The 16,603-nt window shown below is 50.1% G+C and overlaps 6 protein-coding genes across 6 annotated transcripts; 4 read left to right on the top strand and 2 right to left on the bottom strand.

Annotated features, from left to right (window-relative positions):
• Positions 1 to 316: 316 nt before the first annotated feature.
• Positions 317 to 945, bottom strand: BDZ99DRAFT_71614 (uncharacterized protein). Its single transcript, XM_033728841.1, has one exon. It carries the CDS (start codon positions 871 to 873, stop codon positions 496 to 498), a length of 378 nt encoding a protein of 125 aa, XP_033574991.1. The 5' UTR covers positions 874 to 945; the 3' UTR covers positions 317 to 495.
• Positions 946 to 3,024: 2,079 nt separating this feature from the next.
• Positions 3,025 to 7,087, top strand: BDZ99DRAFT_489546 (uncharacterized protein; the record flags this gene model as incomplete). Its single annotated transcript, XM_033722991.1, has 3 exons — positions 3,025 to 3,472; positions 3,871 to 4,345; positions 4,399 to 7,087. 3 exons carry the CDS (start codon positions 3,025 to 3,027, stop codon positions 7,085 to 7,087), a joined length of 3,612 nt encoding a protein of 1,203 aa, XP_033574990.1.
• A 1,185-nt stretch (positions 7,088 to 8,272) lies between these two features.
• BDZ99DRAFT_522623 (uncharacterized protein) lies at positions 8,273 to 10,128 on the bottom strand (the record flags this gene model as incomplete). Its single annotated transcript, XM_033725716.1, has 3 exons — positions 8,273 to 9,488; positions 9,544 to 9,959; positions 10,099 to 10,128. The coding sequence occupies 3 exons, from the start codon at positions 10,126 to 10,128 to the stop codon at positions 8,273 to 8,275; spliced, it is 1,662 nt and encodes a 553-aa protein (XP_033574989.1).
• Positions 10,129 to 11,115: 987 nt separating this feature from the next.
• On the top strand, positions 11,116 to 12,018 carry BDZ99DRAFT_478526 (uncharacterized protein; the record flags this gene model as incomplete). The annotated part of the gene is made up of 2 exons (XM_033722176.1): positions 11,116 to 11,257; positions 11,306 to 12,018. 2 exons carry the CDS (start codon positions 11,116 to 11,118, stop codon positions 12,016 to 12,018), a joined length of 855 nt encoding a protein of 284 aa, XP_033574988.1.
• Positions 12,019 to 12,497: 479 nt separating this feature from the next.
• BDZ99DRAFT_420779 (uncharacterized protein) lies at positions 12,498 to 14,696 on the top strand. The gene is made up of 4 exons (XM_033716932.1): positions 12,498 to 12,923; positions 13,000 to 13,274; positions 13,352 to 13,460; positions 13,527 to 14,696. Exons 1-4 carry the CDS (start codon positions 12,701 to 12,703, stop codon positions 14,216 to 14,218), a joined length of 1,299 nt encoding a protein of 432 aa, XP_033574987.1. The 5' UTR covers positions 12,498 to 12,700; the 3' UTR covers positions 14,219 to 14,696.
• A 601-nt stretch (positions 14,697 to 15,297) lies between these two features.
• On the top strand, positions 15,298 to 16,236 carry BDZ99DRAFT_572890 (uncharacterized protein; the record flags this gene model as incomplete). The annotated part of the gene is made up of 5 exons (XM_033728242.1): positions 15,298 to 15,462; positions 15,520 to 15,574; positions 15,642 to 15,796; positions 15,840 to 16,043; positions 16,201 to 16,236. The coding sequence occupies exons 3-5, from the start codon at positions 15,686 to 15,688 to the stop codon at positions 16,234 to 16,236; spliced, it is 351 nt and encodes a 116-aa protein (XP_033574986.1). The 5' UTR covers positions 15,298 to 15,462; positions 15,520 to 15,574; positions 15,642 to 15,685.
• Between the last annotated feature and the right edge of the window lie 367 nt (positions 16,237 to 16,603).

Here is a 16,603-nt window from a genome sequence, read left to right as displayed (position 1 = left end):
CTTCGAGTGACCAAAGTCGATGAAGTACGCTTTGCTGTCGTCATTTGCCACCAAAATATTATCATGGCCCATACGGCTACGGCCTAATTGGAAGCGTGGAGCTATGCCAGCAAGACCAAGCTCCAGGAAATTGCGTTCGAAAGCATGAATCACGGTCAGCAATACGCTGATAGCAGAGAGGCCTACGCGTTAGCATCGTGTAAGAGCTGCCATTGCGAGTACTGTGACTTACTGTTGGCTCGGTGAGGATTCAAGAAACTTCTCTGGTTTCGTGCCCTCCACATACTCCGTCAAGATCCCTTTCACCCCCCAAGGAAGTGGGTACCTGCAGTCCACGATTCCGTAGAACTTCGGGCAAACGACGCCATCCAATCCCTTCTCGCGCAGCCTCGCATAAGCAGACTTCTCTTGGACGAAAGAGGAACTCTGGAAATCATTGTACTAGTTCTCGTTTTAGGTTATTCTGTTCATAGTTCGAGAACGCATTGGAACCCCCTAGCACAAGGAGCCAACATGAAATGAACTTACGAGCTTGAGAGCAAGGACCCTGCCGCCCAGCATCGCTTTGTATGTAGTTCCGGTTCTGTTGGAGCGGATCTGCTCTAGCTCCCCGAATGGTTGATCATCTAGCCGAATGCGCTGCTGAGGACGACGGAGGTATTCGTCGAAAGTCTTGCCATCCCGGAGGAGATTAGTTATATCTGGAGTATTGATCGCAGGAGGTATGGATGGTAGCTGGTCGTCATCGGATTTCGATATTTTTTCAGGACTAGAGGCGAGTGTATTTTTGGGTCCAGTAGTCTTGCGGTTTCTCTTGTTTGCTTTTCCATCAGCGTTATCATCCCTGGCCTTGCCTTTACGCTTTGGTGGCATCGTGCGGGTGATCCTTAGCGAATTTTGATGGCGTAATACACTGGATGTGGTTTTAGCTAGGAGAAAGTATAGTCGACTTATTTGGTATACACTCATCGCGGGTATGTTTTACCTCGCTCTTTGTTCTCGCTCTTCATCATTCTAGTAGTTTTTGGAGCAGAGAGACCAAACAAAGATGAAGAACGTGAGACACTTTTCTTGAAATCACGAATAGGGTCAAGGTAAGTCTTCTATTGTGTTGAAAAGTAGCCATGTGTCCCTGGAAAGATCCAATGCTCTAGATCGACCACACCACTGTCCAGATTGATCTAGCCTGGTTGCTAACCCGATCCCAAACTCGAATGTTTGCGAGCCTATGTACTGTCCAGATGCTCACGAAGGCAAACTGCGGCGACTTATCCAAATGGTACCATCGAGCTGTAGATCACGGATTTACGGCTCGGCACCGTTCAGTCGCAATCTAATAGCAGAATCCTACGCAATGCCAGTGCATAGACACATTCGCCGGCGTTTTGGAAAGAGGTTACCCTTAGTGATTTCAAGCAATCGATCAGGCATTCGCAGTCAACGTTGAATGCTCTCCAGAATTCTCGTTCCTCCAAGTCAACGCCCTCGTACCACAGTCGATGAACTTTCGAACGGCCGAAGTCGATAATGTACGTTTTAGTCCCGTCCTTTGACACCAAAAGATTGGCTTGCTTGATGCTTCCTTGGGTGATTCTGGCTCTTCGAAGTGCGATCATGTTCTCCTCGAGAGAGTTGATAATGCTTAGCAACAATCTAGTGCTTAGATTATAAGTACTTGCACTTCTTCCCAAACGCTAGGTCGACACATAATATAAATGAAGCGCTGTATTTACGGCCTGTCCGCTTTTCCTGAAGTCCAAGCGAATTCTTCAGGTGTCATTCCGACCACGTACTCCATGATGATTCTATAGTTGGATCTCTTGGGATTGTTCAAATCCTCGGTAACAAATATTCCATAGAATATTGGGTTAGCCCTCCCATTCAAGGCTTTTGAATGCAGGGCCCTATACGCCTCTACTTCTTGATCGTATTCAAGAACGTAAGTCGGCTTGAACTAAAACGTACTTCAGTTTGGGCCCCCGCATGAAGGGTGTGATCTGGATTCCACCATAAACTCACCTCCTTCACAACCAAATCCTCGCCGTCACTGTACATTTTGTACACGTTTCCGCTTCTTCCTTCGCTAATCTTTGCGCCGTACTTTAGTATGGCATTCCGGGGCCATACTAGTCTGTCCACGCGCCGCAGACGATCAAGCCATTCTTTGAAGGTCTCGTCGTCCCGAATGAATGTTTCACGTAGAATTCCACCGAAATTCACAAGCTGGAAAACCTCAGCATCGGAATCCGATGACGATGAATCTGACGTAAGAGAGCTTGCTGGAGGTTGGGTTTTGATGGTCGTGCGGCCTTTCTTGTTCGCGTCCGCACCGTCGTCGGCACCTTCGCGTTTCCTTTTTAGGGCCATGATGCAGGCGTGTCGATGTGACGTAGGGGCAGACAGGACCAAGAGCCACTTTATATAATGACCATCTACCACAGGCGTATGGTCGATATGTCTCAAGTTTATGTTCTCACTCAATCGTGATCATGCTAGCAATACCTAGAGCGAAGAGACTAAACAAAGACACAAAGTGTGGAGAGATTGTACTTAGTATTTCCAAGAAATATGTATGAATTGATTCCTTATGGATTGAAAGCCCCTAGAATGGGACAGAAGACGGCGGGGATATCACTTGAAATGTAGAAAGCTGATGAAAGGTATGCATTTCGCTGTTCTTAGACTCCCCTAGAATCGTTATATAACTGGTTTCTATTTTGATATGTGCACCTTCTCAATTGCCAAGCTTGCATCGTCGAGAGACTCTGCCCGGCTTCTAAAGCTAAGATAGAAGGGATTGATCTTGTCTCCGCCATCCGAGTGGAGTCTCAACATTCAAAGTGAATGAGACCATGTCGGACCCAAAGAAGATGGCGGTTGAGATGAGAGAGCATGGACGAAGTGTCCATAGTCGAACCAGGCATTGCTTGGACCCGTACCTGGTAGGAGGGCACCCGAATGATATAATGCTTTGAATCCCAAGCAAGTACCCCTACTTCGTGTTCATATCTTGAGGAACTTGGTATGGCTTCCCGTTGCCACGACAGGTCCTGGCTTGTCATCGACGATCTTATATATCGAGGTAGTGGTATACGCCATTGTCCCGCCAACTCTATTGATCTTCCCCTCGACCTCAATCCAGTCTCCCTTCCGAGCAGAAGACGCGTACGAGATGTGTATATCGGTGCTTACGCCCGTCTTTTCGCGGAGGTCGTAGGAAGCAATGGCGAGGCCTCCCATCCAGTCGACGAGACAGGCGGACACTACGCCGTGGATGCCTCCGTGGGAGTTTACATGGTTCTCAGTCAGCTGAAGACGAGCCCGAACAAGGCCTTTAGAGGCAGACGTCAAGGAGATATCAGAAAGGAGGAATTGGTAGATGGGGCTTTGCGGTTTCCTGCCGGCCCAAAAGCGCTCCACGTGGGCCAAGATGACGGGATCTGCCACTTCTGTAGACATTTAGAACGGAGTAGTATGAGTTCGATATGACGGCTTTTGAATGGTGATAGAGAATGAGTTGACGATGACTTAGTGTCTCAATGGACGACGCAGAGGTTTAGAAACGCGGGAGGTTTTGTCCCACGTTTCGCTGGCGCATCGGAGGCTCGGCGACGACGTTCCGGCAGTGAGTGAGATGAGGGTTGAGACCGCGACGGCGAAGTCAGCCGCACACTTGTGGCCACTTATCCCTATTCACAGCCTGGAAGAAGACTCCGCAATAGCGACCGAGGACTCCTGTCCATCAACACAACCTCAGATGTCCGCAACGATTCCACGACGCCATGACCGAACCATCCTCGCAGCCTCCTCTCCCCCCAAATGAAACCCACGGCGAGAACAAAGCGCAACCTGCAAGCGCGGAGCATCCAGAGGAGCACACGGCTATACCGAATACCTCAGAAATAATACAGAATGCGCAATTTACTGCGCAAGCCCTGACGAATCGCGCGTTGCACTTCTTGGCAACGGCTAGCAATGAATCCCTCGGGGCGTGTCTGGTAGGATTGGGCGCAACGACATACTTAGTACTGGGGAGGGTAGGGTTGGTGCTCATTGGAGTCGTGGGCGGAGTGGTGCTTCACGCGACCTGGGAGAACCAGAGCAATGGCAAAGAAGGTGCTCGAGACCAAGATGCCAGACGGCGGGAAACAGGCTTGGATGTCGTCCACCGAGTCCTTGACTGGCGAGGGGCTGCAGCAGAGTCGAAAGAGAAAGGAAGCGAAGATGATTCTGGTACAGATGTCAAACTGTACTCCGGAAAACACCTGGACTATTCGGATTTCAAGCCAGAGACTGCGTCAGCTCTCACCGAGTTCACCGATGCCGTGGTGCGGGACTATGTCAAGTATTTCCTCCGATCTATCAATTACGGTCTCGCAAATGCTGATAATATGGCAGATGGTGGTATTCACCCATACTCCCTACTGAACTATCATTTCCCAACGCTGCCCGTCAGACCTTGACTGCATTCATCCTCTCCCTTTCGTCACACTTGTCCCGGAAGAGGCCAGCGGACACTTTACTCGACTTTGTCACACATTCGTCCTCAATCTTGATTGTATTCTTCACTGAACTTTCAACCGCCTTGGCAGCGTCACCAAGTACGGCTCCTTCTGACGCCATCAATACATACCTACAAATGAAGCCGGACAGTAATCTTGCAAGTGTCCTGAACCCGAAGCATCAGGCCACTAAGTTGGATTTAGTTGCAGAAGATATTCTGCAGAACTATCTTGAACCGAAGACATATAACTGCCAACCGGCGCGTATATTTCTACGAGAAATACTTGCCAAAGTTATCCTTGAGATGACCGTAGCGAGTTGCTCCAAACCGGAATGGATTAATGGGTGGATTGTATATTTGCTTGAAGAGGGGGAACCGGAATTGCTGAATGCTATAGACGCTGGCGTCGAGGGTTCATCGGGCGATCGATTACAAAACGTCACGAATCAAATAAAGCAGCATGAGCATATTGTAAAGTCGGAGGGGACCGATGAAGAGCGCAGGAACAATGCTCATCACAAAAGAGTGGTGAGCAAGGCGCAGGAGGCAATGGACGAAGCGATGAGAGAGGCTCAAAGACTGACTGAACTCATCGCTGAAGAGGATGCTAAAAGACTCCGTAATCAGAAACAGCACGCATCCACTAATAGCATAAATGACGACGTATCCGAAAGCACGACCCAAGGAATTGCAACTCCTACTTCATCTCAAAGCGACGCCGCCAACGATCACGATAATGAAGGGACGACATCGGGTAATGCTTCGATGGAGACATCTCGATCTATGCCCTCAGAAGCGCCATCATCACCTCAGAAGACAGCTTTCACGAGCTTCGATCAAATTGTTCCTAATCAACCGCCTACCGCATTATTAGCAAACCCCCCAGAGAAGCCGCCACCTTTAACGCTTTATAATGCCAACCTCGTGATATTCGATGACTCCATGCCCGGGGATAAAGCCATAATACGGACGAAACCCAACCCGGAATACCTGATACAGATCGAACCGTCTTCCTCTCATCATCCTGGCTGGATGATAGCGAGGAAATTCGCCGATTTCGAAACACTGCATGAAATTTTGCGGCGGATTGCCACCATCTCTGGCGTGCCTGGGTTTACTGAAGCTCATCCTACGCTACCAATGTGGAAAGGGCACACCAAGGCGTCCTTCCGTGGTGAGCTAGAGAGATATCTGAATGACGCAGTACGCTTCAAACCGCTAGCTGAGAGTGAGGGCATGAAAAGATTCCTTGAAAAAGATACCGGTCTCAATCGGTCCCCAGGCGCAACTGATAAGGGCGGCTTTCCTGGTATTGGGTGGCCAACACCAGCTGCCTTTGAGACCATGGGCAAGGGTATGTTTGACATTCTCACTAAAGCACCCAAAGAGGTCGCTGGTGGTGGCAAAGCTCTTTTCGGTGGAGTCACGGGCGTCTTGGGAAATGTGGGATCCCAATTAGGGCCTAAGAAAAGCAATTCCGTGCAAAGCACTAGCAGCCTAAATCGCTCGACGACTGCCTCTCCAGCTACAAAGCATACTCGGGCTGAGAGCACCGTCTCTGAACTGCCGACGCACATCAGAACGGAGAGCTCTGTATCCTTATTTCCTTCCAATTCGAGACGCGCAAGTCAGGATAGCCTCCGCGGTTCTCCGATCGTGGATACGCAACCTTCTCTAGTTCCCCAAATGGAAAGGAGACCAAGTTACAATCCAGAGCGCCGGCCAAGCTCGTCATCCTACGAGCGAAGCCGAAACAATAGTCGGGCACCATCGCTAAGAGAGAGCATGGAGTTCTCGCCAATCCATGGCGGAGACCAAATCCTGACCCTCCCACCACCCCCAACAGACATGCCCGATGACTATGGCTCACCAACATCCTACGGCCCTCCTCTCCCATCCCGAAAACTCTACCCTGAAAACGAATCCATCCACTCCCATCACCCCTCCCGTACATCCAACACAAGCCTCCCCCTCCCCACCGACGCACCCACCCTACCCGCCCGCCGCCTCTCAACCGCCTCCACCACCTCTACCGCCCCTCCGAAATCCGCTCGCGCCTCTACTACCAAACCCCCGAAAACCTTCCCACCCTTCACGGAGCAAGAAACCCAAGTCACCATCGAGCTCCTCTTCGCTGTCATCAACGAACTCTACACCCTCTCCTCTGCCTGGCAAATCCGGCGCACCCTCCTCAACGCCGCGAAAACTTTCCTCCTGCGCCCGGGAAACCCGCAACTCGACTCCATCCGCCAACTCCTCCAGTCCACCGTCATCGACGAAAACACGTCGGATGCCGGCGTGGCGTTCCATATCCGCAAGATTCGCGCGAATGGGCTGCCCACGGAAGCGGAATTGAAGACTTGGCCGAAGGAGATGAGCGTGGAGGAGAAGGAGAGGTTGAGGGAGAAGGCGAGGAAGTTGTTGGTGGAGAGGGGCATGCCACAGGCGCTGACGAGCGTGATGGGGCAGGCGGCGAGTGGGGAGGCGTTGGGGAGGGTGTTTGATTGCTTGCAGGTTGAGGCGGTGGCGAGGGGGGTCATTTTTGGGCTGTTGTTGCAGGGGATGAGGGCGGTGGTGCAGTGAGCTTAGGGAGAGGGGGTGTTGGAAGGGTCCTATGTATGTGTACTATAGCATTTTAGCGAGATTTGGGGGTTAAAGGGTGTAGGTATGAGTTAATGAGTGTTGGGAAGAGGATGGACTTGGGTTCTGTTTATGTTGTGGTTGAGATGGTGGAATGTGTGTGAGGTCACTGGTGATAGAGAGTGACTTAGAGCATTCCAGCCTTTGGGATAGTACTGCGGCCGCTTTGGGAGCAATAAGGGAGGTGATCTGTACTATTCAAGCATTGTAACATAATGGGAATTTGAAGGGCGCAATGCTAGGTACTGGACAGTTGATGACTTGTCTGAGAGGTGGATTGAAACATGTGTTCAGGATCGCTGAGGACAGAACGTGAGTTGAAGCACTTCGGCGCTTGGCAACACCCTGACCATTTTGGACACGATGGGATAGCGTAGAGTTGTACCGGGTAGGTACACTTGAATGAAGTCGGTTATGATGATGTCGTCCTGGGCCCTGGGTGATCGGAATCATGGCTGAGAGCTTGGGTTGCAAGATGAGGTTGAGATCACCAAAGATGAAAAGTTATTCGAACGACACCAGAATCTTGTTTAACATGGCAGCTGTCCAAGACTTCGATTCGATAGCTTGGAAACGAAATATACAGGTAAATATCTCCAGCTTTCTTCAGGTCCCGAGATAGTGCGGAGCAGGATTTTATCATTAGTTATGCTTGCAGCATGCTGCACACAATTTGCCCACTACAACCCCAAATCTTATCTACAATCCATCTGCTAGTGGATAGCTCTCTTTGCCTTCCCTTTCATAAGTGCGCTTTTCTTCTTTTAGTTACTTTCTTCTATTTCTCTCCTTGCGATACGCTTCTTCAACACGGAGCAATACCTCTAACGTTCCACAAGCCATGAACACACGAAGCCACCAAATTTTAAAGTCCTCCTCTACTTCTGCCAAATCTTTAGGAATTCTCTGGATCCTTTCTTCGATACTCAATCCTGGTGTTGTTACATAGCTCCATCGCGTCAAGAGAGCATCGATCTGTGCACAGACATTTGATGCTATGTCCACGCAGGATACACAAAACTGTCCATGTCTGCTCCCGATAGAACCATACCAGTAGTTGCCGTGTCGGATGTCCTGTAGTAACTAGTCAGTGGTTACTGTGACGACGTAAAGGCAAATCGGTCGGGTTTAATTGAGAGAGAACTGGGAATTGAAATCACGAACATGGATTTCAATGACTTGCCCTACTTGAAAGCTTAGTCTTTGGTTACTGTCTGTTGTGTATGTCTCTTTAGCAGTCACAGTAATACCTCGAGAAACTGGGATTAGAAGCAAGACGTCTTCACGTTTGAAGTACCCAGTCTCGCCAGTCCTTTTATTGTGGCCCCACCAGCGGTCTCCTACTACCTTCAAGTCTATTATAGAACAACGTATGGACAAGTTCAACTCGTCGTTGTCTTTCTTGTTACGAACTATGGCCGACCATGCTCTGAAGCCTTCCAAGGACAACGTCTCCGGAAGTGCACTCCGGAGCTTGCCTGCCTGCTCAGTTTTGAGGTCTTCAATAGCAGCAGCCCCTTCGCTGGCGACGTGGTCGAGAGGGTCGATCGTCTCAATCTCGTGGTCTCCTTCACGAGGGGCGAAGAAAGTTTTGACAAGTGTCCCATGCGTAATGTGAGACGGCAGCTTAAGAAGGTTCTTGACATATTCATTGAGATCCAACCTGCGGCCCTGAGTAATAGTATGGGACACGTAGTTGACTGGACCTGGCAAGTATGGTAAAGTTCGCTCAGCGTTACCTGACATGCCAGCCTCTACGGGAAAGTGGGTGAGCAGTGCGATATGAAGCTTGTAAAAGTCATCGTAGAAACGCTGCAGTTCCCAATGACTGTTATCTTCGAAGTCGCACTCGATGATGAACCAGAAGACGTCGAAGAAGTGCCTTGTAAAACAATAGCGGGGGACAGACGCTTCGGTAGCGGCGAGTAGTTTGGGGTGATAAATTAATGTTTGTGTATTCGCAGTGGACACTGCTCCAAGTTCAAGCGAGCGTACACCTTCGTTGATATCTGTTGTTTCCATCGGATCGTGGATCATGGTATTGGCGTCCCTGAGATCAACCATGTCCGGGTAGGTACGTTGATTGACGACTCGACGCCTCCCACCGTATCGTCGATAAGCAGGAGACTGTAGGACAATGTTGTCAAACTCAAACCGAGTGATCTGGGAAGCGTTGTCATCAAATATTTCGAAGATGCTGTTACGAGAGCTGTCTTGCTCGAAGACTGATTCCGGTGCATTGACAGTGGGATTCGCTGCGCGGAGAGATTCTGCGTCTTCTGCAACCTTCCTGATCATAGCGTTATTCTGACGGAGCATCTGTCCCATTTCGTTGATGGATGTCCTATATTACATTAGCTTATGTTCTGAGATCCTTGTGGTGGCCCATGATCACTTACATTTGCAGAAGTTGGACCAGGAGAGTCAACGCCGTCTGTTGACCTCGAATCTGCGACAACAGTTCCCTCATTGTGTCTTCTTTCCACACCGCCCGCGCTCTCTTTTTCCAATTCACGCTTTTTGCGTCCATGGTACCCATAGTCAGATTCCGTACCTCTTCGTCGAGGCAAGAGAATACGACCATGCATCCGGTCAACGCGATATCGAATGTGGCTACAAGATCGGGTCTTGATTTGATCTGATCCGACCGGCCGTTGATATCTTGGAGGAAGAGGGTCTGGACTTGCGAGAGCGATGCGCCAATGATGGTTGTTTCCGAGCAAAGACTGCCGATAGTGATTGACGCATTCTTGTAGTGGCCTCGGAGTGCGTTCAGGGCGGTCGCGGTCCTCACGCCGACCGCTGTTATCTTCAACTAACACAATACGTCAGACATTTCCGCGTGATTTATAATACGAAGATGCTTAGAGTGGTCCGTAAAGCATAGATGCCAGGCTGGAGCAAGGGCCGCCGACGAGCTAGCTTCCCACGGCTGACAGTAAAATCCGACTTACCACAGCAGCGGTGATTGTTAGGGGATCCATCAGTCAGCGTCTGCTCTGAATCGACACCCGACGACAAGTCCGGATGATATGGTCGCAAAGATGGGTAGATAGAGAGGCATTCTGGTCAAGAAGGCTACGAGTTGATCGAGCCTACCTGCAGCGGCTGCCGCTCAGCCTCACAGCCTGACAGCCCAGAATACGCGCCTTGCTGGGCATCTCTGAAAACCAGCTGGATTATTCTCTTCAATATTTCCTAATGTTTGAAGTGATATGCCGTCTGATTTGGAACTCAAAGCGTTCCACGGTATACCATCTCCTGATGAGATGGAGGTTCCAATAGCGCATATCGTCAATTCTTGCTCATGATGTAAATATTTTGCGCTTGATCGATAGGGATAGGGACAGAATAACTCTTCTTGAAAGATTATTTGACTGTTTATGAGAGGAAAGGCACATGATGCGGCTCTTTGCTCCTCCAACCAATCGCGACATGAGCCTTGAGTTAGGTATAGCGCACTCCTCTACCCAGCCCCAACGTTTCATCCGACGCCAACATGCACCAACATGCACGAGCTTTGCCGATGAATGCTTCGCCTTCCCCCCTTAAACCCAAATGAGTGCCATTGAGCGTCTACGGACGTATCACAGCTGAACAGGGCCCACCATTCGATCGTTCACTGAATCTCTGCATGGCGGCTGGCGTGGCTGTGACCACACCAAGCTGAATCCGAGCAAAGGCGTCGAGCTTGAAATGACGACCGCCCCTGCAGTTGATATGAGGGGGAATACATATAAGATACGGGCGGCTGTCCCATAGGTAATTATCCAGTGCAACGATTACTTTCAGTGCGTTCCTGTCCTCATCTCTTGTGTTTTGTGCAGATTCTCACTCAACGATATCCCTTCTCTTCTTGTTCTTTGGACCATTTCTTGGTGATATCTCCTCTTTTCTCGTTCTCTGGATCATTGCTCAGCGCCACGCTTCGCCAGCTCTTCTGAGTTCCTGAGCTTTTGATAACCCTCGATATGGCGCTCTCAAACCACGGTATCATTGCGGCCATTGAGGTCGCCGTATATATCCTCCTTCTAGCACCAGCAATCCACAACGTCGTTCATTTTGGCGTACGTCAACACACCGGATGGCTATTTATGTGTATTTTTTCCATGTGTGAGTATACTCTTATATTTCGCGGGTTGATGTGCTGATTGATTGCAGTTAAAATCACTGGCGCAAGCCTCCTGATCTACACCAACGAAAACCCCTCCAAGGCGTCCATCGGCCTCCAAGTCGCGACGCAAATATTCTACCAAATCGCCCTCGGTCCGCTCCTCAGCGCTACCCTTTCGTTCTTCAACGGATCCACTCCCACAAAAGCTTCGAAGTCCTCAAGTCGAGGGGTCCGCGGCCTTCTCACCAACCTCCCACACTTTCTCCGCCTCATTCATCTTGTGGTCATTGTCGCGGTTGCACTTGGCGTAATGGGTGGTATCAATCGCGCACCAACCAGCAACGGCCAGATCAACAAGTCCAAGTACGACAGCGGCGCCACTTATTCCAAGATCTCCTCCTGCCTCCTCCTCGTTGCTCTTATCGGCATTACCTACGGCTTAATTCGCTACTGGAGCGCGCGCTCTCTCATGTCTGAGCCGCAAAGGACCCTCCTACCTGCCATTGGGTTTGCGATACCATTGCTGTTCATGCGCGTTGTCTACTCGCTATTGGCAAGCTTCACGCTTGACACTTCCGGCAATATGAATCGCACGAAGATATTCAACATGTTTTCGGGGAATATCGCTGCTTATATCGTGCTAGCGATGCTTCCACAGATTGGTGTGGTTGTGCTCTACTCGGTAACGGGTTTTATCGCAAAAAAGAAGCACCAGCATACGAAGATCGCGGATGGAAGCAATGGTAAGATACCTGCTTAGTCTTTTTGAACGTTTTGTTGTCTGAACGGTTATGAACTGGCGCGATATACCAAGCTTTGGAATGGGCGAATGGCGCTAATTTTTGTTTTCGTATAGAAATCTTGCTTGGGAATACCCATGGGTAGACGGCCTGGAATGACTGATGAGAGGTGGACCCATGATTTATTTGTACAAATGTATAGACGTTAAATCCTTAAGCTTCCGCATACGATTGAATTCTTCTGGTGACATTCGAAGGCCGTTACAAGATGGTGAAAGAATCCGATTGATTCTACCAAAGATCCTACTGTACTTAGTAGACGATCTCCATCTTGATAGCGCCGCCACAATCAATTCATTCTCGATCTAAATACTAAAATTACTCAGCATGGAAGGCCTGCTATGCTATGTAGAAATTAGTTTTAATTCAATGATTGTCCTATTGTTCGCGACTATAACTACTGGAGTTTTAATGGTCCCCCCCAGACCAACCGCATCATCACCAACCTCACGCAACCAAACCGCATGGCCGCCCTCCCACTTCTGCCATCAAAACCCCCGCCCACCATCAATAATCCGACCTTTCTTCATCACCGTTCTTCATAACCCACCTCCGCCGACCTGCTAGAGATCTGAAACTCCGCGAAAACCCGTTGCTTCGCGTCCTGCGCGCAGTCGCAATTCACCCTCCGCGTCGCCAGCCATGGCGGGCACCATCCGCCCCGACACCATCACCGTGTCAACCTCGACTCCCATCATCTCCTCCAAATCTCTCCCAACCACCGCGCCTGCTGTCAAACCGGTAGGAAAGCCTACAGTCACCGCTCCGCGCATTGATCTCGAGCCGCTGTACACGGCGCTCAAGTCAGCCGTTGGAGACACAGATTGGACCATATACAAGGAAGCCATAAGATGTTTCGTGATAGGTACGGCCTCTTTTTATCCGGGCTGATGCGCCAGTTCTCGTGGGCCCTGAATATGAAGGCTGACGTTATTTCCCAGGCGAGCTCAACCAAGAGGAACTATCCCGTCGCATCGACCCCTTCATATGTTGCGATCCCGCGCGCGAACACCTCCACAATCAGTTTATAACTGCAATATATGGCAACACGTACCGAGACCCCCCGGAACCGGGCGTAGCAACATGGGTCAGCGCGAGTGATAAGCCGACTGCTGTCACCAAGTCTGCGACGGGTGACGAGGGGGAGGAGAGGTTGAAGAAGGAGATTATGCAGCTACCGAGGCGAGAGCGGAAGCGGCTAAAGACTATTCAAGATGTAAGGGTTCATTCGCCCTACTTGATGGTGGGTTGGAACTATATTGGTATAGAAGGCTAACATGGCGATTTCGATAGGCGTCGCCTTACGATCATTTCTCACAGACCATGACGGACTATCATGGTGCGCGACAAATTAAGCCTCCAGATACCGGTCCTGCATCCGCGGGCGGATATAGCAAGACCAGTAGGGATCCCTCATTGCGCTAACTGTCTACCGATCAAACTGATACTAATCATCATCACTTTATAGACTGGGACCTCGAAATCCGGAAACGGTACGCCCAACCTCTATTTAGCGAAACGAACGAATTTCCAGACCGCGAAACTATTGCTGCGCGCATGGTGCCCATATGCTACGAAGAAGGTCTCGCAAACGGTGCAGCACCAGGGGCTGCGGATTTCTTGAACATTGCTACGGAGGCCTACATCAAGGAAGCACTATCGAATATTCTCGGTCGTATCTCCTCAAATGGTGCACCATATGTCAAAACCGCCAGCTACAAGCGACGGTTAGAGGCCGAAGAAGAGAAATTTGCTCGCGGCGAAGTGGTTAAGAACCCCGGTGGTCGATTACCGGTAGAGGTTGAGTCGGCAGCCGCACGACCACCACTAAGCATGGAAGATCTGAAACTCGTCCTCCTACTTGGTGACAGCTACCTCGGTCAAGTACCCCTGATCGCGGGCCAGATCACAAATGGTGGCCATTTAGACGTCGAGTTCGAGGGCCGAGAAGTGGGCGATGAAATAGCTAAAACACCGGACCGAAGAGAAAGAGTAAACGGCGTCAACGGTGCTGCTAAAGGCCTCACTAACGGCGTTGGTCATGGCGCCGGTGCTGATGCTGCGCTCGATGACGCTGAATGGACATGGCAGGGCGGTTCCACAGCTGATCAAGATACGCTCAACTCGGTACTCGATCAAGTCCTTGCTCTGGGAACTTGATCGCGTCACTATTCTCTGCATTCACATTCAAACGGCGCAGCTTTCCGCTGGGTTTCAATTACGGCATTTGGCTTTTTTGCATCAATTTTGGCGTTTTTTTTGCACTCTGCGTGCATGCAGTTGTGGCTTTAGCATATTTCGGCGTTGGTTTTTGTCTTCTCTTTTTCTAGATTCCTCCTGAGTCTCTGTTGGCATGAGCTTTGTATAAATTTTCCTTGCGGCGCGTCAGGCTTTGGGTGGAAAAGGATCGCGGCTTGATACCCTGGATTTGCATGTTGGATTGGGCGGTTACATGAACCTCCCTCGTATGTTCTGGATTCGAGAGACGAAATGGAGATGATTCAATGCTTCTTGCTACTGTCTTGGGTGCTTCAACCTCCTTTTTGGAACTCTGATCGAGGCAAAAGGTCACTACTCCGACCAAGCGGTGGAATTATACAGGGAAACCATCGAGGAAGACACGGTTGAAACGGTAGGCATCTATGACTCCACGCTGCTCTCTGTCTATTTACTACGCTTTCACGAAGGTATGTCATCCGCTTCCTAGTAATCATCTTTGTGCAACCTCATGATCAGCGGTCGGGGGCTTGTATCCCATTCTGGTACCGCGATTAAGAGGTTGTATTCCCGTTGACTGGCGATCAGGAGCTACCGATTAGCAGGTGGGGTGCATGTACTACACTTAACAATCAAGAAGCCGGATCGCCGACTATCCGGCGAAATGGGTAATTCAAATACCAGAACTGAGATCGAGGCCTGGATGACCACACTTCAAAAGTCTTCCTTCCAGCCTACTTTCAAGCCATCGTATCGAAGCCGAAATCATGTCCGATCACATCTACGCCCATCCGGATAAGCACGAAAGTGTCGCTGAAGATGACAACCAGGCTACCTCCGTTAAACCTTCTCATCGCAAAAAGGTCCAGCTGGGGTCGGTCGACGTCGTAATGCAACACCTTTCGAAGGCCTCTCGATGAACTACGTTAACTAACTACTCTAGAGGCAGAAGTCTAGCAATTAATCCACCGCGTTCGCATCGCATATTATAACGCGCATCACTGTTACATTACTCTTATCTATTACGACCTTAGCAACTTAACGCAAAGTTATCTGCGCCTCGGAAACCTGCTATATTACAGGCGGAGAAGCCAGCTTACGGGAAGCTGTTCAAGCAATTGGCTATCGATTACTTCCTTAACCGGAGTTTTGCCGAGAGCTGGGAATAAGGGAATATGATTGCTCGGGTGAGTCATTCCTGCCTCAATTTGCCAAACACAACAGCTGAAGTAGAATCGGATCAGTAATGTTAATACTATCACACCGCTAAGTCGAGCTGTCTCTTTTCCCCTACCAAAAGTACGACCCTTCTTCTTTCTTTCTCAGACAAATACTCTTTGACGCTGACAATCTCAATCTCAAATAGTTGAGCGCACGTAGCATGGCTTCCGACGGTCGCAAACAGCCGCCATGGATCCCCCTCAAGCCCGACCTGACGCCCAGCTGCCCCCACTGAAGATCTACAACAGCCTGACGAGGAGCAAGGATGACTTTGTCCCAGTCGATCCGACAGGGAAGATGGTGACGTGATACGCGTGTGACCACGACAGCCACTCCGTCCAAGGCCGATGTAAAGGACGAGTCTGAATTTCCCGGGCTTGCTCCTGCAAAGCATTCGCGATCTGAGTCGAGCTCCTCGGAGAAGGCCATCAACGAACCGCGCAAGGCGCCGGAAGCCCCCCAGGACGAAGGAGGGCAAGAAGTTCCAGAAGCTGGACTGGAATGCGTAGGCGTATCGGTGTATGGCGGTGCTAAATCCGGCATGAGGGTATGCCACGAAGCCCCGGGCACATGCCTGAGTTTTGCACTTTTACAGGCGTTCTTGAGGCGCATTCTCATGCAAATGTATGAACTTTTTTTTTTCTGGATGCGATTGGCGGGAGCTCTTTTCTGTAGGTGAATTGTAAGCAAGCTCATAATATCAGTTCCATAATATCCGATCCATGGGCATGCTCCGCTAGCAGGAGACGTAGCATACTGTCGATGTGGTAGTCGTGATGATTTGAGTAAAGCCCCAGCAATGGCTGAGACAGATTTACTTGCCCATTGCCCCATTGCCTCATTGCCCCATTGCCTCATTGCCCCATTCGACTTAACCAGCTTCACGGCCCCGTCGTCGAGGCCAACATCCACCACTCGCGTTGGAAGGTGTGGAAGCTCGGGATAATCGCAAAGCGGTTGGTGTGGAGTGCGTGATGATGCAAGATGATATCCAGCTCTTAATAGTAACCAGTGCCGTCGTTGAATCAGTCCGCGGCGTTGCTCTGCTCGCAATGGAAATGTAATCCCAAGCATCTTGGGTAGAATCACATCACTGTTAGAACCACA

Source organism: Mytilinidion resinicola, assembly GCF_010093595.1.
Source record: "Mytilinidion resinicola strain CBS 304.34 unplaced genomic scaffold BDZ99scaffold_13, whole genome shotgun sequence".
In the NCBI taxonomy this organism is placed as follows: domain Eukaryota; kingdom Fungi; phylum Ascomycota; class Dothideomycetes; order Mytilinidiales; family Mytilinidiaceae; genus Mytilinidion; species Mytilinidion resinicola.
The sequence above is the reverse complement of the archived record's forward strand: the minus strand, read 5'-3'. Positions and strand labels throughout refer to the sequence as shown.

Coding starts and splice junctions, on each gene's coding strand:
- BDZ99DRAFT_71614 (XM_033728841.1), bottom strand. CDS start 873: ATGCCACCAAAGCGTAAAGGCAAGGCCAGGGATGATAACGCTGATGGA.
- BDZ99DRAFT_420779 (XM_033716932.1), top strand. CDS start 12,701: ATGGCGGGCACCATCCGCCCCGACACCATCACCGTGTCAACCTCGACT. Junction 13,275..13,351: donor GGCTAAAGACTATTCAAGAT/GTAAGGGTTCAT, acceptor CGATTTCGATAG/GCGTCGCCTTACGATCATTT. Junction 13,461..13,526: donor GGGCGGATATAGCAAGACCA/GTAGGGATCCCT, acceptor ATCACTTTATAG/ACTGGGACCTCGAAATCCGG.